The 22626-nt window shown below is 41.2% G+C and overlaps 1 protein-coding gene across 5 annotated transcripts in view; it reads left to right on the top strand.

The window, feature by feature from the left end:
* Positions 1 to 11973, top strand: part of LOC114549099 (LIM zinc-binding domain-containing Nebulette) — a 175242-nt gene extending 163269 nt beyond the window's left edge. For 4 of the 5 annotated variants that reach the window (XM_028569264.1, XM_028569263.1, XM_028569265.1 and 1 more), the window contains 3 exons: positions 70 to 247; positions 10144 to 10274; positions 11716 to 11892. In XM_028569264.1, the coding sequence (XP_028425065.1) occupies positions 70 to 247; positions 10144 to 10274; positions 11716 to 11892 (486 nt within the window). Of the gene's footprint in view, positions 1 to 69; positions 248 to 10143; positions 10275 to 11715 lie in introns of all 5 variants that reach the window. The other variant, XM_028569261.1, reaches the window with a different exon arrangement.
* The last annotated feature ends 10653 nt before the right edge of the window (positions 11974 to 22626 follow it).

Below are 22626 nucleotides of genomic sequence, written 5' to 3'. Positions count from 1 at the left end.
AACACATTTGTCATTTCCGTGACATTGTCACTCACATGTGTGTGTGTTTGTGTTTTTCCCCTCCAACAGGCCAAGTACCACGAGGACTTTGAGCGGGCACGCGGCCGAGGCTGCACGCCAGGATTGGACGAGCCCAGCATGGAACGCTACCAGAGAGCCAATCAGATGATAGCAGAGGCGGGATACAGCAAAGGGATCCACCCCCAGGCGATGGAGATGGACAGACGACCGGGGGGCATCATCGTAGGTCAGTGATCCCCCCCCCAACTGAATGCGGTCCAACACTTCCTGCATACAGTGTCCTTTCACAATAAAAGCCTTCTAGTAATTCATTCTTAAATTAAAAGTCTGGCTGTTTGCTTCAGAGAAACGTCATTCTCAACTGTGGAAAGTGTGGAGTAGAACTCCTTTCTGTGATGTTAACATTGAGACATATCTTCTGCAGAGGTTACAGTCATGTGAAAAAATTAGGACACCCCTGCTAAATTTGACTAAAAAGAGGAATAAAAAAAATCATCTTTTGGAAATTGATCTCAATGCCTTGATTAAACAAATTAGGAAAAATCCGACTTTTAAGGACACCAATTTTCTTTGTGAATGAATAATGTATCGCAAATAAATAAATAAATGTTCTTCCTTAAAATACAGGGGGCATAAGTCAGTCCACCCCTATGTTAAATTCCCATAGAGGCAGGCAGATGTTTATATTTAAAGGCCAGTTATTACATGGATCCAGGATACTATGCATCCTGATAAAGTTCTCTTGGCCTTTGGAATTAAAATAGCCCCCCCACATCATCACATACTCTTTACCATACCCCCGACATCATCACATACCCTTCACCATACCACCGACATCATCACATACCCTTCACCATACCTAGAGATTGGCATGGGGTACTTTCCACAAGATCATCTCTCAATGCAAATCAAACCAGCTATTAGGCTAACTGAAATAAAACCATGCCAATCTCTAGGTATGGTGAAGGGTATGTGATGATGTGGGGGTGTATGGTGAAGGGTGTGATGATGTGGAGGTATGGTGAAGGGTATGTGATGATGGGGGGGTATAGTAAAGGGTATGTGATGATGTGGGGGGTATAGTAAAGGGTATGTGATGATGTGGGAGTGTATGGTGAAGGGTGTGATGATGTGGAGGTATGGTGAAGGGTATGTGATGATGGGGGGGTATGGTGAAGGGTATGTGATGATGTGGGGGTATGGTGAAGGGTATGTGATGATGTCGGGGGTATGGTGAAGGGTATGTGATGATGTGGGGGGCTATTTTAATTCCAAAGGTCAAGGCAACTTTATCAGGATGCATAGTATCCTGGATCCATGAAATAACTGGCCTTTAAATATAAACATCTGCCTGCCTCTATGGGAATTTAACATAGGGGTGGACTGACTTATGCCCCCTGTATTTTTAGGAAGAAAATTTATTTATTTATTTATTTATTTGCGATACATTATTCATTCACAAAGAAAATTGGTGTCCTTAAAGGTCGGATTTTTCCTCATTTTTTTAATCAAGGCATTAAGATCAATTTCCAAAAGATGATTTTTTTTATTCCTCTTTTTAGTCAAATTTAGCATGAGTGTCCTAATTTTTTTTCACATGACTGTAAATGTTTTTATTGTTGGCAGAAAGCTAGTTTACTTTTATAGAATCCGTCCTGACTTTCTCACTGATTTATTGGACGGAACAGAAACTTACCGACATTGTCAAGTTGTCGAGTGACATCATCGGTAACCTGCAGAAGTCCCTTTTATCCCATTTTATTAATGTGAAAGAAGCACTCTGAACTCTAAAAAACACCGTAAACTGCCAGCACAAAATCTTCTCCCTGCTCGTATTGTTGCAGTTTTACAGTCTATTTTTATATTTCTATGTTTTTTCATTGCTGAAATTCCTGCAAAAGAATTTCCTCAAGTGGGACTTTAAATGAGCTGAAGGCCATTATTGATCTGAAAGCAATGCTCTGCTGCTCTCTTTTTTCAGTTTTCAGGTTGTTTCTGTCTTTTGATATAATGTTCTTTACTGTTTTCAGAGTGGACAGATCCAGGCTTTGACTTTACTGTTGTTGTTTTTTTGCTTTCATAATGATCTTCTTTTAATTAGAGCTGAAATGATTCTCATTCTGGTTGGTATTTGCTGAGGTGAGACAGAACTCTGAGCAGGAGCCCTGATTTCTGATCGCTTATTAATATAAACATGTGGGAGGATCACCAGTCCGTGTAAACCTAGTTCTTTAAATGAGCTCTTCCTCCTCTCTGAAGACCTGAAGGTGTGGAGGACAGACCCCGGCTCCATCTTTGACTTTGACCCTCTGGAGGACAACATCCAGTCCAAGAGCCTCCGCAGGATGTCTGGTAGTTCCCCATCTCTGTCCTACTAAAATAAACTACACCAGGCTGCGGCTTCTGTAGTTTACCACGACCAAGGCTTGAAAACGGATCTTGTGCCGCTTGTTTGAATTAACACCAGTATGAAAGGTCTTGTCAATCTTGGTTCAGTGTTTTAGTGTAACTCGCCTTGTGGTTCACTTTGAAGATATTTTTCATATTGTCAACAAATCCCATAAAGAGCCTCAAACGATCGGGGATTGTATTTTCTAATAAGTAGTGTGTGTGTGTGTGTGTGTGTGTGTGCTGTTCCTTCCTCACCACTAACACACACTGTTAGTTTATTCTGGCTCAGTCCCACACACACACCGTCCTGCTGCCATGAATACTGCCCAGTGCACCAAACGCACTGCTGAAAATAGTCCCCAACAAATGTCCTCCTGTTTGTTTGGTGTGAACTACTGTCAGCAGCTGTTTTAGGAAATTCCTGAAAGTAAGATTAAGCATTCTGGGCGTGCTGGTCTTACAGGGAGGTGTGTTCAGGTGCATTCTGGGCGTGCTGGTCTTACAGGGAGGTGTGTTCAGGTGCATTCTGGGTGTGCTGGTCTTACAGGGAGGTGTGTTCAGGTGCATTCTGGGCGTGCTGGTCTTACAGGGAGGTGTGTTCAGGTGCATTCTGGGCGTGCTGGTCTTACAGGGAGGTGTGTTCAGGTGCATTCTGGGTGTGCTGGTCTTACAGGGAGGTGTGTTCAGGTGCATTCTGGGCGTGCTGGTCTTACAGGAGGTGTGTTCAGGTGCATTCTGGGCGTGCTGGTCTTACAGCGAGGTGTGTTCAGGTGCATTCTAGGCGTGCTGGTCTTACAGGGAGGTGTGTTCAGGTGCATTCTGGGCGTGCTGGTCTTACAGGGAGGTGTGTTCAGGTGCATTCTGGGCGTGCTGGTCTTACAGGGAGGTGTGTTCAGGTGCATTCTGGGCGTGCTGGTCTTACAGGGAGGTGTGTTCAGGTGCATTCTAGACGTGCTGGTCTTACAGGGAGGTGTGTTCAGGTGCATTCTGGGCGTGCTGGTCTTACAGGGAGGTGTGTTCAGGTGCATTCTGGGCGTGCTGGTCTTACAGGGAGGTGTGTTCAGGTGCATTCTGGGCGTGCTGGTCTTACAGGGAGGTGTGTTCAGGTGCATTCTGGGCGTGCTGGTCTTACAGGGAGGTGTGTTCAGGTGCATTCTGGGCGTGCTGGTCTTACAGGGAGGTGTGTTCAGGTGCATTCTAGGCGTGCTGGTCTTACAGGGAGGTGTGTTCAGGTGCATTCTGGGCGTGCTGGTCTTACAGGGAGGTGTGTTCAGGTGCATTCTGGGCGTGCTGGTCTTACAGGGAGGTGTGTTCAGGTGCATTCTGGGCGTGCTGGTCTTACAGGGAGGTGTGTTCAGGTGCATTCTGGGCGTGCTGGTCTTACAGGGAGGTGTGTTCAGGTGCATTCTGGGCGTGCTGGTCTTAAAGGGAGGTGTGTTCAGGTGCATTCTGGGCGTGCTGGTCTTAAAGGGAGGTGTTATCGGTGCATCCTGGACGTATTGCTATCTTGAGGCAGCAGGATGTGATTGCGCCATTGACCAACAAAAACCTGGTCTAAAGTCAATAACGCAGCATTTCATTGTTATTTTAACAGAGCATCATGAAAATGCTCCTAGGCTCGTGCACAGCGCACGCACACTATGCATGTTACACACACAAGGACACACACTACCAAAGTCGTACATATATCGACTACGAAATGACCCAATAGGACTAAAAATAGACGCAAAACTGCAAAAAAAAAAGATGCAAAACCTCCACAAAAAGATGTAAAGGCCTATTTTGTCATAATCCGTCCATGGCTGAGAGCCACAGACAGGAAGTCAGACTAGTTGTACAGACGAACTAACACACTGGTTGGTTTTTGGTATCACTACCCGATGTGAGTCGAGAGCAGATGTGAGTCGCCCATGCTCAGGTTTACTGCATAACGTGTCATACTGAAATTTGTGAAATCTGTAAAATAATAAACTTTTCTCTTTACATACAATAACAGAAGATGGAAATAATTTCAAAAACCTTTTAGCTATCTATGATTGTTAGATTGCTAACGTTAGCTCAAAACGCCATTCAAGTGACAGCCTTTGTTGTGTTTGATTGCTAACTTGTAGCTAGAAGTCATTTCAAAAACGTTTTAGCTATCTACGATTGTTTGATTGCTAACGTTAGCTCAAAACGCCGTTAGCATCTAGTAGCCTAATTGATTGCTAATGTTGGCTATAAACGGCGTTAGCATCTAGTAGGCTACTTGATTAGTAACGTTAGCTCAAACCGCCGTTAGCATCTTAGCGAGTAGTCATTTCAAAAACGTTTTAGCTAGTGCCCTAAATATAGGACACTAGTTTTAGCTATCTATGATTGTTTGATTGCTAACGTTAGCTCAAAACCATAAACAGTATATTGGAGGCTAGTTGTCGCAAAGTGACGCACGCGCAACTCACATCTGCACTCGACTCACATCGGGCAGTGACATTCGGTCTTTTCGTGGGATTTGTTGCCAATAAGAGAAATGTTGCCAGCCTCGTCCTTGAACACATGTTCCGATGTTTCTGTGTTTGTTCCTTCTCTCTCTCTCTCTCTCTCTCTCTCTCTCTCTCTCTCTCTCTCTCTCTCTCTCTCTCTCTCTCTCTCTCTCTCTCTCTCTCTCTCTCTCTCTCTCTCTCTCTCTCTCTCGCTCTCTCTTTGGCTCACTTTTTATTTCCTCTCCTTGTTTTCTGTTCTGTTCTGTCCATCCTTGTGTTTATTTCCGCCCCGGTGGTGGCTGCCCGGTAGAGCGGGCCGAAAGCAGACTCAGCCGGCAGCACTCGCAGCAGTCTGTCAGCCACAGCCGGGCGCAGTCGGTCAGCTCCCTGACCTCTGACCTCTGGGACCGCAGCAGCTCCGAAACGCCCGGTATCTTCACTCATGGCTTCCTTTCTCACTTTAGACATATATATATATATACAGTACAGGCCAAAAGTTTGGACACACCTTCTCATTCAATGTGTTTCCTTTTTATTTTCATGACTATTTACATTGTAGATTCTCACTGAAGGCATCAAAACTATGAATGAACACATATGGAATTTTGTACTTAACAAAAAAGTGTGAAATAACTGAAAACATGTCTTATATTTTAGATTCTTCAAAGTAGCCACCCTTTGCTTTTTTTGATAACTCTGCAAACCCTTGGTGTTCTCTCAATGAGCTTCATGAGGTAGTCAACAGGCCCACCCAAAACATTTCCTCAAAAAACATTAATTAATTAATATATTATAATTTGTTGAAGAATTATTAAAAATCGGCAAATAATCTCATAATTTGTGCTAAAATTGTCTTAATGTTTAGTTTTCAAAAACAATTTAAAAAAACTGGTCATGTCTATTTTTATGTTTCTGCTCAAGTTCAGCAGACAGTGAGGTTCGGATCGGATGTAGCTTGTAGGTATGCTAGGCTAGGCTAGGCTAGGCTAGGCTAGCTCCCAGTGATCTGAGAGTGTGAAAATCATTTCCAGTAAAGGACAAGTCGTTGTTTAGGTACCTTAAACGTGCACAAACATTCTCATAGTCATCGCTGCAACCAGGAGATGAAAGAGAGCTGAGATCCACAACGCCGAGCACATCTTTGTCTCGGCCATCGCAGGATGCTAGCGATGCTAGCGCGGTTAGCGCGGCCTGCGCGACCAGCGCCGGTGCTAGCATTTGCTTTTTCTTTTTTTTTTTCTTTCCCTTTCCTCCTTTTATTTTTTATTTTAAAGAGCTTTATTAAGTTTTTACAAATTACAATTTATACATTTAAACATACAGTAGGCTACCTGACATAAATATAAACCATACAAGAATTACAAAAATATAACTAATAAAACAAAATGTGCAAACCAAGCTTAAGTGTAAAGTGCCTAGAGCCTCTCATAAAGTGCATAGAGATATTTATAAAGTGCATGGAGTCTTTTTTATAAAGTGCATAGAGCCTTTTTGTAAAGTGCATATAGAGTCTTTTTTATAAAGTGCTGTAGTTCACAGGTTAAAAGTGTCCCAAGGAAGGAGCTGTTTTTTGTCCATGGTTCTTCTTCTCCTGATCTCAGCGAGCACTTGTTTGCACACATCGTCACTATTTATGACTGTTTGTTGAATAATCATACAGCATCTTGTTTTCCACAGCTTGATGCATACAATACATATGATTATTTGTAAAAGTTCCTTTTGTTTCTCTGATAGAGTCTCGTCAACAATACAGTACATGACAGATTTATATGAAAGTACAAAATTAACACCATACACTTTTAATTTATCCCAGACTTCTTTAGCTCTATAGCAGTCCATCAATAGATGCTGTTGAGTCTCATCTTCTTGGCAATTAATCATGGGACATGTTTTTGTTTTTACATAACAACTCCATGATACAACAGCTCTGACAGCGAGTCTATTTACAGACATCAGCCATCTTATGTCTCGAATGCTCTCAGAGAGGTTCTTATTTTTTAAAATTTTCAGGAACTGAGTTCCTTCGTTATGCGTTAAATATTTATAATTTATATACCCACCATATTTATAATCATTAATTTTTTTTTAAATCATTTTACTTGGGAGGCCATTCCAGTCAATTTTAAGATTTTCATATTCATAAATAAAATCACCATAAATGAGGTTGTATTCAGGACCTTGTCTGGCTCTCCCTCTTCGTTTCCTCCACTTGGAGTGCTCACCGACCCAGAGAGCATTCCTCGAGATAGCTGCTGACACATTTTTAACAAAAGCTATATATAATTTTATGCTCATATCTACTGCCCCTAACCCCCCATATTCTTTATTTTTATACATGATTTCTAGCTAGCCTTTGCCTCTATGATATAGCCCCTATGGATATAGTCCTGTGGATCGGTCTTCCGTGGACGAGCCCGCAACTCAACCAGTGCTAAAGTATCCGGTCACTTCTTCTTTAGGGAGTTTAACTGTGTAGGACCGCCAGAGGATAACAGTAAGTTAGGCTATGTGAAGGCTACTCTGCCTGTATTGTATTATGTCGTTATATGAGATATATGGATTAAAATAATCAATTCATAACCCGCCACAGAGCTGCAGGTGCAGTTCTATTCTATAACAGCTTGTTACTGTTGTCAAGTTGTTGTTCCATCATGGTTTTCTCTTGTTATGGCCAATAATGCTTTAGGGCTATTAATGCGATTTATTTATTTTTGTTAAACATGTTTATAACATGAATCATCACACTAAAGTAAGGAAATAACTTGAGTCTTGTTTTACATGAAAGATGACGTTGTCAATGAGCACGTTCTGTGGCCGAGTATTGATTGAAACTGTCGGGCAGTATTGTTGATCTGTATATTGTTAAAAACTTAAAACAGTTGAAAAGAATTGTGAAATATTTGGCCTCATGTTATACGAGCAGAACTAAACTATGTTTGGGGAAATATTAGATTCCTGACCACTTTTACAGTATATAGGCCTGAGGTTAGGAGAGATGCGCTATAGCCCAGCCAGGTATGGTGGTAATGGAGAGTCCAAAGCGCTCTTCTTTTGGGCAGAACCAAGGAGAGCGATTGCGGATAGGTCCGTCCTTTGCACCGAAACTTTTTACAATGCAACAACATATAAATAGCATCAAGCTATTACAATCTTTATTATGTAAGCACTTATAATATATACTGTATAATATAACAGTATATTAGCCAGTCATTTGTATTAGGTTAAACAGGGATTTGATAACGTTTTTAATTTAAGGCCCACCCAAAATTGGTCTGGCCCATCCAAAACTGGAATCCTGGCGCCGTGCCTGCTTCACAGGTGTGCTTTGTCAGGGTTAATTAGTGGAATTTTTTCCCTTATTAATAAAAAAGCAAAGGGTGGCTACTTTGAAGAATCTAAAATATAAGACATGTTTTCAGTTATTTCACACTTTTTTGTTAAGTACATAATTCCATATGTGTTCATTCATAGTTTTGATGCCTTCAGTGAGAATCTACAATGTAAATAATCATGAAAATAAAAAGGAAACGCATTCAATGAGAAGGTGTGTGCAAACTTTTGGCCTGTACTGTGTATATATATATATATATATATATATATATATATATATATATATATATATACAGGGTTTATACGTTTAGAAAAAACCTGGAAAAGTTATGGAATTTGAAAAATGCTTATTCCAGGCCTGGAAAGGTTTTGGAAACCTAAAAAGACCTGGACAGTTTTGGAAAAGTCATGGAATTTCGGGGAGCGATATTATGAATCCCGCTATGAACCACATAAATTGTTTTTCATTTTATAGTTCCTCTGAGGGTAAACTTTAACACAGATTTGTATTCTTATTGTATAATGTCAACTGACATTTTCAGGAACACGTAGTCATGGAAAAGTCATAGAAAAGTCATAAAAAAGTCATGAAAAAGTCATGGTTAAAATGCGTATGAACCCTGTATATATACAGTATATAACAGGATGGAGGGGCCGCCATCGGAGACACTCGCATGTGTTTTCCACGTTGTTTTGAAGTCTCTAATCCACAAATAAAACTAATTCACACAGTCTTCTTGCAGGTTGTGCTGTTTACCGGTCTGACTCACATCACTCACCCTGACGTTTCTCTAATATCCACCGTGTGTTCACAGCAGAGGAGGCTCTTCATCAGTCGGTGGTATCGAGAAGCTGTTTAAAAACTCTGTTTGTTTTTCGTATGCACTTTGTCCAGCAGGGTGTGTGTTGTGCCTCCTGGAATTTTTTTCACTTGTGTTTCACTTCTGTTTGCCTTTCCTTTTCTGGTTTTTATTCATGTTAATTAAAGATGCAGTAAGTGATGTGAATCCATTACACGTTTTGTCTAATTCAGGAAATATTAATATTTTCTGTGAGCGCTGGGAAATAATAATCCGGTTATAATACACAGCTCTGGCTGTGCCACAAAACACTGTTCCAGCCAATCAGAAACAGGCGGCGACAGTTGATGGGGGTGGTGGTGGTGGGGGGGGGGGGCTCCAGTAGTTATCAGTCCATGAATCTGAAACCTCTTTGAGACCTTTCTGTTTAACCAGAAACAGCTCTGAAGTCGCTGGCTCTAAACCCACCAGACTCCATTTAAAAAAGCTATACTTTTAGCGTGTATAGAGCCAACATATTTTCACATGTAAATCAGTAAACTGTGTGTTTATTTCAACCAGAACTAGAGTTGTGGTGGTTGGAGAAGTGGAAAGAAGACTCAAAACGGCTTTTCATAGTTTTATTTCGTCATTGTCGACTTTAAATGAAGTGTGTTCTACAATGCTAAAATTACTGTTTATTTACATGGAGTCTGGTGGGTTTAGCGAATGCATTTTCGCGGATGTTTAAAAAAAGGATCTTACTCTTCAACAGAAAGGTCGACCTCCTTAGAAATCCTTTCCTTAATGTTGTCAGACACTTAGAATAATAATCTGAGTCTGTCAGCGGCAAAACAAGCACTTTTGTGAAGGTAAATACAAGCTGGACAATTATCCTATTAACTTGGGGCGCGATGTGTAGTAGTTGGGGTGGTCGTATTTGTTTGGCTGTTGAGTTGAAATATACATCAAAATATATGTAAACAATCTTGGCGCAGCATCGCGTACTGCACCTTTAATGGTGTTCTGTACAGCATCTTGTGACCAGGGTTTTGAAAGGTGCTGTATAAATAAAGTTTATTATTGTTCTTTGGACTTATATATTGTGTGTGTGTGTGTGTGTGTGTGTGTGTGTGTGTGTGTGTGTGTGTGTGGCCCAGCTCCAGTCCTCCCTGGAGCGTACCATCAGGGCATCCACCAGCACCAGCAGCAGCAGTATCACGGCTACATGCACCAGACCAGCATGTCGTCCGTCAGATCCGTCACCTCCCCGCCGCACTCCGCCACAATGGTACGTTCCATTTCACCCAGCCACCTTTTATATATTAATAATATGATCCCGATTGTTTTGTGGTTCGTATCCTATCATCTACTGCAGGGGCGTCAAACTCAACTTCACTGAGGGCCACACTGGAAAAATAGAAATCCATCAAGGGCCAGTATAGTTTATTGGCATGGTCAGCGCCGCGTTACGGTAATATATCCGGGATGACGCCGACAGGAGAAACAGCATCAGTCATGTGACTTACATGTTCGCTACGTCACAATTTATCCGCCAAAGCTGTTTCCATCTCCCATTTTGCACATTAACTCTTTTTCGAGAAAAGGCAAAAACCACCTCAAGCGAGCGTAACAACTTTTTGTGGCGAATTTGAAGACGGGGTTTTTTTTGCGAATTTTGCCGTTTCCACCGACATTTTCTAATGCGATAATTCAAAAATGCGTCAATGGAAACGCAGCTAATGTATGATACGAATGTGTGATCCCAATTAAAACGCATAAGGGAGACTTTGTTGTTTGTAAAAGCTGTTTCCATCTCCCATTTTGCGCATTAGCTGTTGTTGTTTGGTGTTTTAAGCCCCCGACGTCGCCTTCCAGGCAGCGCGGCAATGGTTATGTTCAGGGTTAAGGTTAGGGTTAGCTGCCTGGAAGGCGACGTTGAGGGCTTAAAACACCATTGAGTGCAAAAACCACCTCATGCGAGCGTAACAACTTTTTTTTGCAAATTTGAAGACTAAACCCAACTGAAAAAGAAATTTTGCTGTTTCCACCGACATTTTCTAATGCAATACTTCAAAAATACGTTGATGGAAATGCGGCTAACGCAGGGGTGTCAAACTCAACTTCCCAGAGGGCCACACTGTGAAATAAGAACCACATCAAGGGCCAGATATGTTTACTTTATTGATAGGCTTTTATTTAATCGAAAAAGTCAAATATATTTCACTGTATTATTGCATGTTTCACATAGTCTTCTCACTTACAGTTTGGTAGCCATAAAGTCCTAAAGAAGTCAGGAGAAAGTACCTCAGCCGTCATAGAAAAGAAGAGCCCAAAAACAAAAATCTCGGCAAAAGTGACAACAATGTCAGAAAAAGTGACAAAAACTAGGTGGGCCAAAATGTATTGTGAACCTAAATTGATATGCGGGCCGTTTCATGATCTGCGAGGGACCGGATTTGGCCCGCGGGCCTCGAGTTTGACACATGTGGTCTAATGTATGATACAAATGTGTGATCCAATTAAAACACATAAGAGAGACTTTGTTCAGAGTTTTTACAGAATGAAATGAAACAGATTCACAACACCGTCTTGGCCTAAAAATTTGGTGGGCACCAGCTATACTTTTCTTTCACACTGGTTAGTTGTTGAGTGGTGCATTCTGGGCATTCTCGTCCCCTGATTTTAAAGCCCCCCCCCACTCTCCCTGTGATGTCTGATGTCGTCTGCAGCGTGTTTACCGGGCGCTGTACGACTACGCGGCACAGGACCACGACGAGGTCTCCTTCAGGGACGGAGACGTCATCGTCAACGCTCAGCCCATCGACGAGGGCTGGATGTACGGCACCGTGCAGCGCACCGGCAAGTCTGGCATGCTGCCGGCGAACTACGTGGAGTGCTGCAACTAGAGGAGAGAGGTAGAGAGAGGGAGAGAGAGGGAGAGAGAGAGGGGAGAAATGGTAAAAATGTGATGAATGAAATCAAAAAAAGTCAGCAGTCGGTTATGTTCCTTGCATTTCAGGGATTGTTTACATTTTTTGGATGTTTCAGATACAGACAAAAACGTGTTTTTTTTTTTTTTTTTTTAAATCAGGAAAATAGACCAGAATGCAATGCAGCTACATTCTCCTGGGTGCTGTGTTTGCTGTTTGTTTTTTTCTGCTCTTTTTTTTGACGTTTTTGTTGTATTGTTTACCATGTTTTTTAAAGCTTTTTCCGACATTTTTATGACGTTTCTCAAAAAAAAATTTATCACTTTTTCTTCAAATGCTATAAACTTTAATAAAACGTGAAAGCAGTGAACTGCTCATTTATTTTCCTTTTTTTTTTGACAATTTGGTTGAAAGAAACCCAAATTTCTGATCCAGAGACTTTTGGAAAATGGCTCATATTTTGACTGCGGGACAACACAAGGGTGAAAAGGCATTTTGGGAAATGTAGGCAATAACCGACTAAAGAAGAAGCAGTCGAGGCTGTCTGATGGGAATTTTTAAAAACAATAGCCTGAATTAGGGCTGGGCAATATATTGATATTATATCAATATCGTGATATGAGACTAGATATCGTCTTAGATTTTGGATATTGTAATATAGTAATATGACATAAGTGTCTTTTCCTGGTTTTAAAGGCTGCATTACAGTGAAGTGATGTCCTTTTCTGAACTTACCAGACTTTTTATTGTCTGATTATTTATCTAAAAACTAAGTGTGAAGATATTTTGTTAAAGCCCCAATTTTCAACCCTAGAATATCGCCGCAATATCGATATCGAGGTATTTGGTCAAGAATATCGTGATATCTGATTTACTCCATATCGCCCAGCCCTAGTCTGAATACTCTGAACATCACCGACTGCTGATATAAGAACGGACACGTTCTTTTGTTGAGGTGGAAAGAAAAGCAAGCGAGAGAAGACGCGAAGGTATTAATCTAGCATGCTGACGATAAGTTATGTCAAATATTACAACTAGAGGAGGGAATAAGAGCGGAAGGATGCATGAAGGTAGAAGGTAGAAGAGATTGGAAGAATCTGTCATTTTTAAATGACCTGCAACAGACTATATCCAATTATATTTTTCAGCAATTCAAGCACATTATGAATACAATTTGTTATAATTTGCAAAAATAAATAGGAGTGCAAGTGGACGCTATATTTAGGGTATTTTCAGAGCTTGCCGTCAGACGGCCCTTTACGACGGGGAACTGAAGCCGTTATCTCTTCAAAGCCACCAGACTCCATTGACAAAAACAGTAATTTTACATCGCAGGACACGGGAGTTGAGTTCACCAGTCACACAATAACACAGAATAACTAGAGAGGTGTGAATGCTGTGTGCGCTACCCAGAATGTCCTAAAGATGTGGGACATTTTAACATTTGAATGGGGGTTTTTCGGTAAGTGTATGAACGAGTGGATAGCAGTTGAAAAATGTAACGAATCTGTGTCAAATCTGAAAATTCCGTACATTCACTTGAATGGGGGTGGAAATGTCCCCGAAAACGTTGTAATATTTCAGAAATTATGAAAGTTATGGAAAATGTGTATATAAGCAGCACTGTCCTAATCGTGCTGAACGTTTGGACGATTGAATGACATTTCTATGTCGAAAACTATGGAAGGAGTTGCAAAAAAGAGAAAAAGGGTACGGAAAAATAATGAATACGTAGAACAGCCTTCAGCATTCACACGAACTAACCGACGGAGGCAGCGGAAGAGCAGCAACTCCCATGTCCAACTAGATCAATTAATTAATTTTTGTCAAAGGAGTCTGGTGGCTTTCAAGAGGGCAAAGATGAGTAGCTCGTACAACCACAAAATCCAAACGTAAGGATGGAGGAGAAAAGGAGAGGAGCAGAGAAAAGGAAACACATTCAGATCTGACATTTGAGTTTTAAGAATTGGAAGATAAGGATACATTTAGAAAAAAAAAAAAAGTACATTTCTGGCTTTTTACTCGGAAATGATGCAACCAAAGGAAAGAGGGATGAGTGGAGGAATTTAAAAACAATTAAAAATAAAGGCGACAATAACACATTTGTAGGAACAAAGGTTTAGAGATCTCTCAAGTTTAATCATTTATTTATCCTGAGTTTTAATTCATGTCCAGGTGAGTGTAGTTTTAGTTTTTGACTTCTGAAATATAGTTACACAAAGACAGAAAGATCTGACACGTTCTCACTCCCAACGCCTAAAATACAGACGCCTGATCAGGGGCCTTCAGCGTTGTTGTTGGCGTTAAAAGTCTCCTTTAGCGTCAGATCTAAACGCGCTTGGTCGGGACTATCTGCGTCATTTTTTACACGGTTATGTGAAGGAAAAGGTCGTTGGTGGGCTTACGTGTCCATGACACGCGGGACAAGAATGGGACAGTTGGGTTTAGGTAAAGAAGAACGTGACAGTTGGGTTTAGATAAAGAAGAACGGGACAGTTGGGTTTAGGTGAAGTTGGGTTTAGATAAAGAAGAACGGGACAGTTGGGTTTAGGTGAAGAAGAACGTGACAGTTGGGTTTAGATAAAGAAGAACGGGACAGTTGGGTTTAGATAAAGAAGAACGTGACAGTTGGGTTTAGATAAAGAAGAACGGGACAGTTGGGTTTAGGTAAAGAAGAACGGGACAGTTGGGTTTAGGATAAAGAAGAACGGGACAGTTGGGTTTAGGTAAAGAAGAACAGGACAGTTGGGTTTAGATAAAGAAGAACGGGACAGTTGGGTTTAGGTGAAGAAGAACGGGACAGTTGGGTTTAGGTGAAGAAGAACGTGACAGTTGGGTTTAGATAAAAAGAAGAGTTGGGTTTAGATAAAGAAGGGACAGTTGGGTTTAGGTGAAGAAGAACGGGACAGTTGGGTTGGGTTTAGGTGAAGAAGAACGGGACAGTTGGGTTTAGATAAAGAAGAACGGGACAGTTGGGTTTTAGAGTTGGGTTAAATAAAGAACGGGACAGTTGGGTTTAGATAAAGAAGAACGGGACAGTTGGGTTTAGGTGAAGAAGAACGGGACAGTTGGGTTTAGGTGAAGAAGAACGGGACAGTTGGGTTTAGTTAAAGAAGGACAGGATGGTTGGGTTTAGGTGAAGAAGAACGGGACAGTTGGGTTAAGGAAACGTGGGACAGTTGGGTTTAGATCGGGACAGTTGGTTTAGATCGGGACAGTTGGGTTTGAAAGTCAGGTGTTGTTTTGAAGAAGAACGGGACGGTTGGGTTTAGATAAAGAAGAACAGGACAGTTGGGTTTAGATAAAGAAGAACCAGGACAGTTGGGTTTAGGTAAAGAAGAACGGGACAGTTGGGTTTGATAGAAGAACGGGACAGTTGGGTTTCTGAAGAAGTGCGGGACAGTTGGGTTCATGAAGAAGAACGGGACAGTTGGGTTTAGATAAAGAAAAAGGGGACAGTTGGGTTTTGAAGAAGAACGGGACAGTTGGGTTTAGATAAAGAAGCTCGGGACAGTTGGGTTTGTGAAGAAGAACGGGACAGTTTTACAATCTCTGGTTCGGTGAAAGTCCTGTGTTGTTTGAACGTTGAAAGGTCCCACAGTGGCCCGGCTCTGGTTTCAAACAGCAACACTAACCTCTGTGTTTTGTAAAAGACTTCACTAACACACCGTGTCTTTCGGTTTCGTTTACTGTTACTTTAATAAAAGTGTCCCCGTGCTGTGCAGAAGATTTAACACACAGACTGACATTTAAAAGGGACTGTGTGAGTACGTCAGGCCTTGACATTTCTCTATGTCGCAGACTATTTTGATACACGGGCTCCTGTCTATGTTTTTTTGGAAAGATATATTTTTTCCTCTTGTACCTGTATGTGTCCAGTGCGTTGTGTTTTTCGGGTCTGTTGGTCTTGCTGTGTGGATTGCATCGCGGTCATTGTCATCGTTTTGTATTGAATCAAAACTTCACTCTGCCATGATTTGTCATTCTAGCTGGAGAGCGTTTTTTTGTACGTTTGATTTCATAAACACAATAGAATATAATTAAACGTGTATTCATAAGTTAACTTTGTTCATTTTGGGAAGACATTGGTGGGGAGGGTGGGGTGGATTTTGTTTTGGCTTCTAATGTCACCGTTGTAAAGTAATTTTTTTTTTATTTAGTCCGTATGTCATCACAGATTATACTAAGTTTATTTGAAGATGTATATCACTCGATCTCAGTTATGTTTGGTTTGTCATGTGATAATTGCAGTGTGTTCCATGTTGTAGAAATAAAATATGAATAATTTGTCAACAGAAGTGTGGTTTTTCTTATTTAGAATCTCAGACAATGTTTTCATTTCATGTTTATTTGAATAGGGACAGATGCTTTATAGACATTTGTGCAACAAATCTCCAACGTACAGCATCACAGCATTTATAGCTATTATTTGACAATGCTCGTGAATAGAAAGGCTTTAAAACTGTCATGAAAACAAACATTAAACACTGCCACAATCATTTATAGACCAGGGTTCGACGTTAAGGTTGTTTTTTTTTCACTTGTCCGGTCGGGCCAGTAAAAAAAAAAGAATTCTACTTGCCCAAAGTCCTTTTTTACTGGCCCCTTACAATGTCTCTTTTTTTTTTTTGCTTGGAAAAAAGTTTTTTAAAAAATGGGAGGGGAAAGCCTTGGAAAACATAGCAAAAGATATCGAAAAAAAATTTCAAACTCTGGGGAAAAATGTCAAAAAAACTGTATAAAAAAAAAAAGTGTTGAAAATCAAAGAAGTCAAACATCGAAAGCATCGAAAGTTTAAAATAATGTCAAAAGCATTAAGCGCAACTCAATTCTTGATTGGCCAACAGCACATTCAAAAAAATCCGATGATTTATGATACAATGACGACTGAACAGGCGACTGGGTAGTTTTATTAAGTTGCCCCGGGCCATTGGGCAACCCTTATTGTTGAACCCTGTACACATATTCATATATATTGCAAATTAAAAAATGACTGTGTGAAAACAATGTGGTCCGGAAGTAAAAAATCCCATTCATTTTCTCCATAAGTATTTAGATTAGCAGCCATAATGTCTAAACCATCCCATAATGTCTACACCATTCGAGGCAGACTGACCACGAGCTACGAGGTCGTGAAACGAAAGTCTCTACTCCTGTAGAAGCTAGAAGTCTGTATGAAATCACCCTTGTTTTAAGAAAAACATGTTTTATCTGTGATCTTATGGAGAAAAACAACAGTACCCACAATCCTAAGCGTAACAGCCAATGTCTCTGATTGGTCCAACTTGCCTTTACCATAGAAACGTTAACTGTAAACTGGGAAAACGTGAATGGCTAAAGTGGGCTTCTACCATTGAAGTCTATGATTTGTTCATGTATTTTAAGACCAAACCCTCCCTGATCCATTGGAAGAATGACTTCAAGTCATTGAAACGGGTTAAGGATTAAAAGAAAAAAAGCCCTTGAATTGATTTATTTATTTGAAACTCTTAATTTAATTTGAGATAGCCCCTTCAATTTATTTTTTTTTTTATTTCTTTTCTTTTATATCATTCTGTATGTTGTTTTGTACGGTATAAGCTCCTAGGTTTTGTTTATATTAGCTCTGTTTTTTTTAGATGGATTTGTGATTGTGATTTGCTTGTTTGTTTGTCTGTATATTTGTATTCTGAATTGTTTAAGGCAATTCCGCAATTGCAGCACTTCGGCGAACCGGATGCTTTGTCCATTAATATTACACAGTCTATGGTTACCGTGCGTTCATGGACATCGGAAAAACGTTTTTCCGAGTGAAAACGTCACCATTCACGTAACGTCCTGTGGGAATCAGAGGAGGGAAACTCGGGCTGGAATTTGATACCCGAGTTCCCCAGTTGGTGACGCGTTGTTGACAACTGACGTTTGATGGAGGCGACTTTGGGTCACTGAACATATTTCAATGACAATAAACTGTTTATTGTGGACAAATGCCTCTGCCAAGAAACATACACAGACATATGTTTCAAATTATTCATAAATAGGCCTATGTATAAAAAAACAACACATTATCTGTGTCTTTTCCCGTTGGTTGTCCTGCAGATAACACAAACAAACACCTGTCCATGTGCTGTTTGGATGCTCGTATAAGAAAAGAGCAGCAAATCTTTTGTTATTGTGGCCTCCATGTTTTCACCCACCTGATGCTCTTGGCTACGGCAACCGTTGGTGGCAGTCATGCAACAAGTTGTTATGCCAAACGGCAATATAACAGAAGAAGAAGAACACTCATCCCGACCACGTGAACCAAGGGGGTAAGCTTCGCTTCAGAACTCGAACCTCCGATGGCGCCATTTTGTTGCTACAAAGGTATCACCTCCTGTTAGCATTCCGCCAACTGACCGCCATTTATTTTTTACGTCACTTTGACAGCGAAAAACTTTACATCTGAATTGTTTAAAGACTCTATTTGTCCGTTGTTTTTTTCTAAAGAAACACGACAATGTATAAAAGGCTCCATTACCTTGTAGCTCACGTTATGGCTCCGTAGCAGACGCTTATATAACAATAGGCTAACGATTGGGTCATAACCACGAGACTTACTGTCACACAGTAGAGGAATTACCGTACAGTACAGGAGAAGCTCACAGGCAGTTTGGACTTCCATTAGCTGTTTAGGTTTAATGACTAATGTTAACTAGCATGTTAGTGATCAGTAATTAGCCTGTGTCTATGTTATCTCCTTACATATACCTACACTCTCCGTCTCTGTGAGATTGGGAATGATTGAGATTTCTCTTGGCACAGCTACCAGAAGACTTCACACTTTCAGACACGTTGCTCACGTCACATCTACGTCTTCAAGCTCAGCTGGAGGCTGCTCAGTAACACTCAGCCAGCACCGGGAAAGAGACTTCTGATATCCTCCACTGGTCTCAGACCAGAGACACGGGGTCTGCTGGTCCATTATATATATGTCAATGATGTGAACGCTGCCAGTCGGAAAAACAACGTAACCAGGGGGGCGGTGCCTGTTATTCCAAGGTGGCATGTGTCGGTACACGATCCGTTCCGCCTGCGCGATCCGTTCTGGACATGCGCAAAATGTTCGCGCATGCGCTGCGGTACGAGGATTTACGACACTGCACGATCTGTTCCACGCTTCCGGTCGACAGCCAAGCTAACGTTAGTTACGCTTCCGGTCGACAGCCAAGCTAACTTTAGTTTAGCTAACAGCTAATTTGGCTAACTGCTAGCTGAGACAGCATGTAAACTTTAAAAGACTCTCAAAGTAAAACTTGAAAATAAACGTTAACGTATACAGTACAGGCCAAAGGTTTGGACACACCTTCTCATTCAATGCGTTTCCTTTATTTTCATGACTATTTACATTGTAGATTCCATGGATGTATTAAGAGAACTGGATACAGTGATCGGCGGGAAGCCCCGTACGTTCCAATGAGAGTTGCTCAAAAGCGCATTAAGACAACATGGAGCTCGGCTTTTCCGCATTCTTGGCCCATGACGTCACGGTGGACACGCGCACTAGCAACAATGTCTGTTGTAACGTCATGTAGGCATGATCTTAATACAGCCATGCTAGCTAACCCTGATGTTAGCAACTAGCTAGCTAGCCGATAGCCCCGCCAGTTTGGGAAACGCTAATGACGTTACATCCACATAACAGGCTTTACAACATACATACATCCCTCGGATGTATCATAACTTCATAAGATAATACCATGGACGTATTGATAGAACACATGGTGAATTACAACCATTAGCTATATCCATTATTACAGCTAGCTACGTGAGAACAGTCATGTGATCATATATCCATTATTACAGCTAGAACGTGAGGGAGAACAGTCATGTGATCATATATCCATTATTACAGCTAGCTACGTGAGCTCGGGAGAACAGTCATGTGATCATATATCCATTATTACAGCTAGCTACGTGAGCTCGGGAGAACAGTCATGTGATCATATATCCATTATTACATCTAGCTACGTGAGCTCGGGAGAACAGTCATGTGATCATATATCCATTATTACATCTAGCTACGTGAGCTCGGGAGAACAGTCATGTGATCATATATCCATTATTACAGCTAGCTACGTGAGCTCGGGAGAACAGTCATGTAATCATATATCCATTATTACAGCTAGCTACGTGAGAACAGTCATGTAATCATATATCCATTATTACAGCTAGCTACGTGAGAACAGTCATGTGATCATATATCCATTATTACAGCTAGCTACGTGAGCTCGGGAGAACAGTCATGTAATCATATATCCATTATTACAGCTAGCTACGTGAGAACAGTCATGTAATCATATATCCATTATTACAGCTAGCTACGTGAGCTCGGGAGAACAGTCATGTGATCATATATCCATTATTACAGCTAGCTACGTGAGAACAGTCATGTGATCATATATCCATTATTACAGCTAGCTACGTGAGAACAGTCATGTGATCATATATCCATTATTACAGCTAGCTACGTGAGAACAGTCATGTGATCATATATCCATTATTACAGCTAGCTACGTGAGCTCGGGAGAACAGTCATGTGATCATATATCCATTATTACAGCTAGCTACGTGAGCTCGGAGCTCAGTCCCGTGGGTCTGCTCGTGTCCATTATGCGCGTTCATCATTTCAAATTTAATAATTCTGGATTCGCTTCTAATGAAATGTTAAAAATGTTAACCAAACCGGATGGGATGGCATGTCGCTGCAGGATGCAGTGGTAGCCATGCTGGTTCAGTATGCCTTCAATTTTGAATAAATCCCCAACAGTGTCACCAGCAAAGCACCCCCACACCATCACACCTCCTCCTCCATGCTTCACGGTAGGAACCAGGCATGTAGAATCCATCCGTTCACCTTTTCTGTGTTGCACAAAGACACAACGGTTGGAACCAAAGATCTCAAATTTGGACTCATCAGACCAAATCACAGATTTCCACTGGTCTAATGTCCATTCCTTGTGTTTCTTGGCCCAAACAAATCTCTTCTGCTTGTTACCTCTCCTTAGCAGTGGTTTCCTAGCAGCTACTTGACCATGAAGGCCTGATTCAGTCTCCTCTTAACGGTTGTTCTAGAGATGTGTCTGCTGCTAGAACTCTGTGTGGCATTCATCTGGTCTCTAATCTGAGCTGCTGTTAACTTGTGATTTCTGAGGCTGGTGACTCGGATGAACTTATCCTCAGCAGCAGAGGTGACTCTTGGTCTTCCTTTCCTGGGGCGGTCCTCATGTGAGCCAGTTTCGTTGTAGCGATTGATGGTTTTTGCGACTGCACTTGGGGACACATTCAAAGTTTTCGCAATTTTCCGGACTGACTGACCTTCATTTGTTAAAGTTATGATGGCTACTCGTTTATCTTTACTTAGCTGATTGGTTCTTGCCATAATATGAATTCTAACAGTTGTCCAAAAGGGCTGTCGGCTGTGTATCAACCTGACTTCTGCACAAAACAACTGATGGTCCCAACCCCATTAATAAGGGAAAAAATTCCACTAATTAACCCTGACAAAGCACACCTGTGAAGGTAAAACCATTTCAGGTGACTACCTCATGAAGCTCATTGAGAGAACACCAAGGGTTTGCAGAGTTATCAAAAAAAGCAAAGGGTGGCTACTTTGAGGAATCTAAAATATAAGACATGTTTTCAGTTATTTCACACTTTTTTGTTAAGTACATAATTCCAAATGTGTTCATTCATATTTTTGATGCCTTCAGTGAGAATCTGCAATGTAAATAGTCATGAAAATAAAGAAACACATTGAATGAGAAGGTGTGTCCAAACTTTTGGCCTGTACTGTATAACAGCTGCTACGTCAGTTCTACTTTACAGTACTTGTGCTCTTTTAAAATACAATCACTCAATACTTGTCTTTATTGTTATTACTGTGAAGTCTTATAGTAGCTGTAGCCTGCTTCTCCCATTAAGTTTGACTTAACGTTATTTTAGACTGAATCTAGCTGTCTGCTAGCGGTTAGCCGAATTAGCTGTTAGCTAAACTAACGTTAGCTTCCCAGTGGAGGCTAGCCATAGGCTAGCGTGGAACAGATCGTGCGGGTCCTAAACAGTAATATCTTGCGCATGTGCAGAACGGATCGTGTACCGACAGCATGAACGCAGCTATAGAGAGCCAAAGTCCCGCCCCTTCCGGTGGACATCATGGGACCTTAAGTCAGAAAAAATATGAACGGTAGTGAACGGGGAGAGGCAAATTATTTTTTGATCCCGTTTGAATTGAGCCATGGATTACAAATATGTTCTTCAATTTAAAAGATCATTTTTCAACCGAAGAAAGTTTCAGTTAGCCGTAGGTTTGTCATATGACCACTTAGTTTTGTGTGTAACCGCTCAGTGGACTGACCCTGCGTTCATGCCACCTCGGAATAACAGGGACCGCCCCCGTGGTTACGTTGTTTTTCCGACTGGCAGCGTTCACATGGTCGGGATGAGTGTTCTTCTTCTTCTGTTATATTGGCGTTTGGCATAACAATTTTTTAGCATGACTGCCACCAACGGTTGGCCGTAGCCTATAGTATCAGGTGTGTGAAAACATGGAGGCCACAATAACAGAAGATTTTCTGCTGTTTTCTTATGCGAGCATCCAAACCATGATCCAAACATCAAATCACAAAACCTTGTGCCCTTGTCGGGTGCCAGGCTTGTAGTGCTGAGACATTCCCCGGATCACACATTTAT

This window comes from Perca flavescens, chromosome 22, assembly GCF_004354835.1.
Source record: "Perca flavescens isolate YP-PL-M2 chromosome 22, PFLA_1.0, whole genome shotgun sequence".
Classification (NCBI taxonomy): Eukaryota; Metazoa; Chordata; class Actinopteri; order Perciformes; family Percidae; genus Perca; species Perca flavescens.
This window is presented reverse-complemented; position numbering and strand designations above follow the sequence as displayed.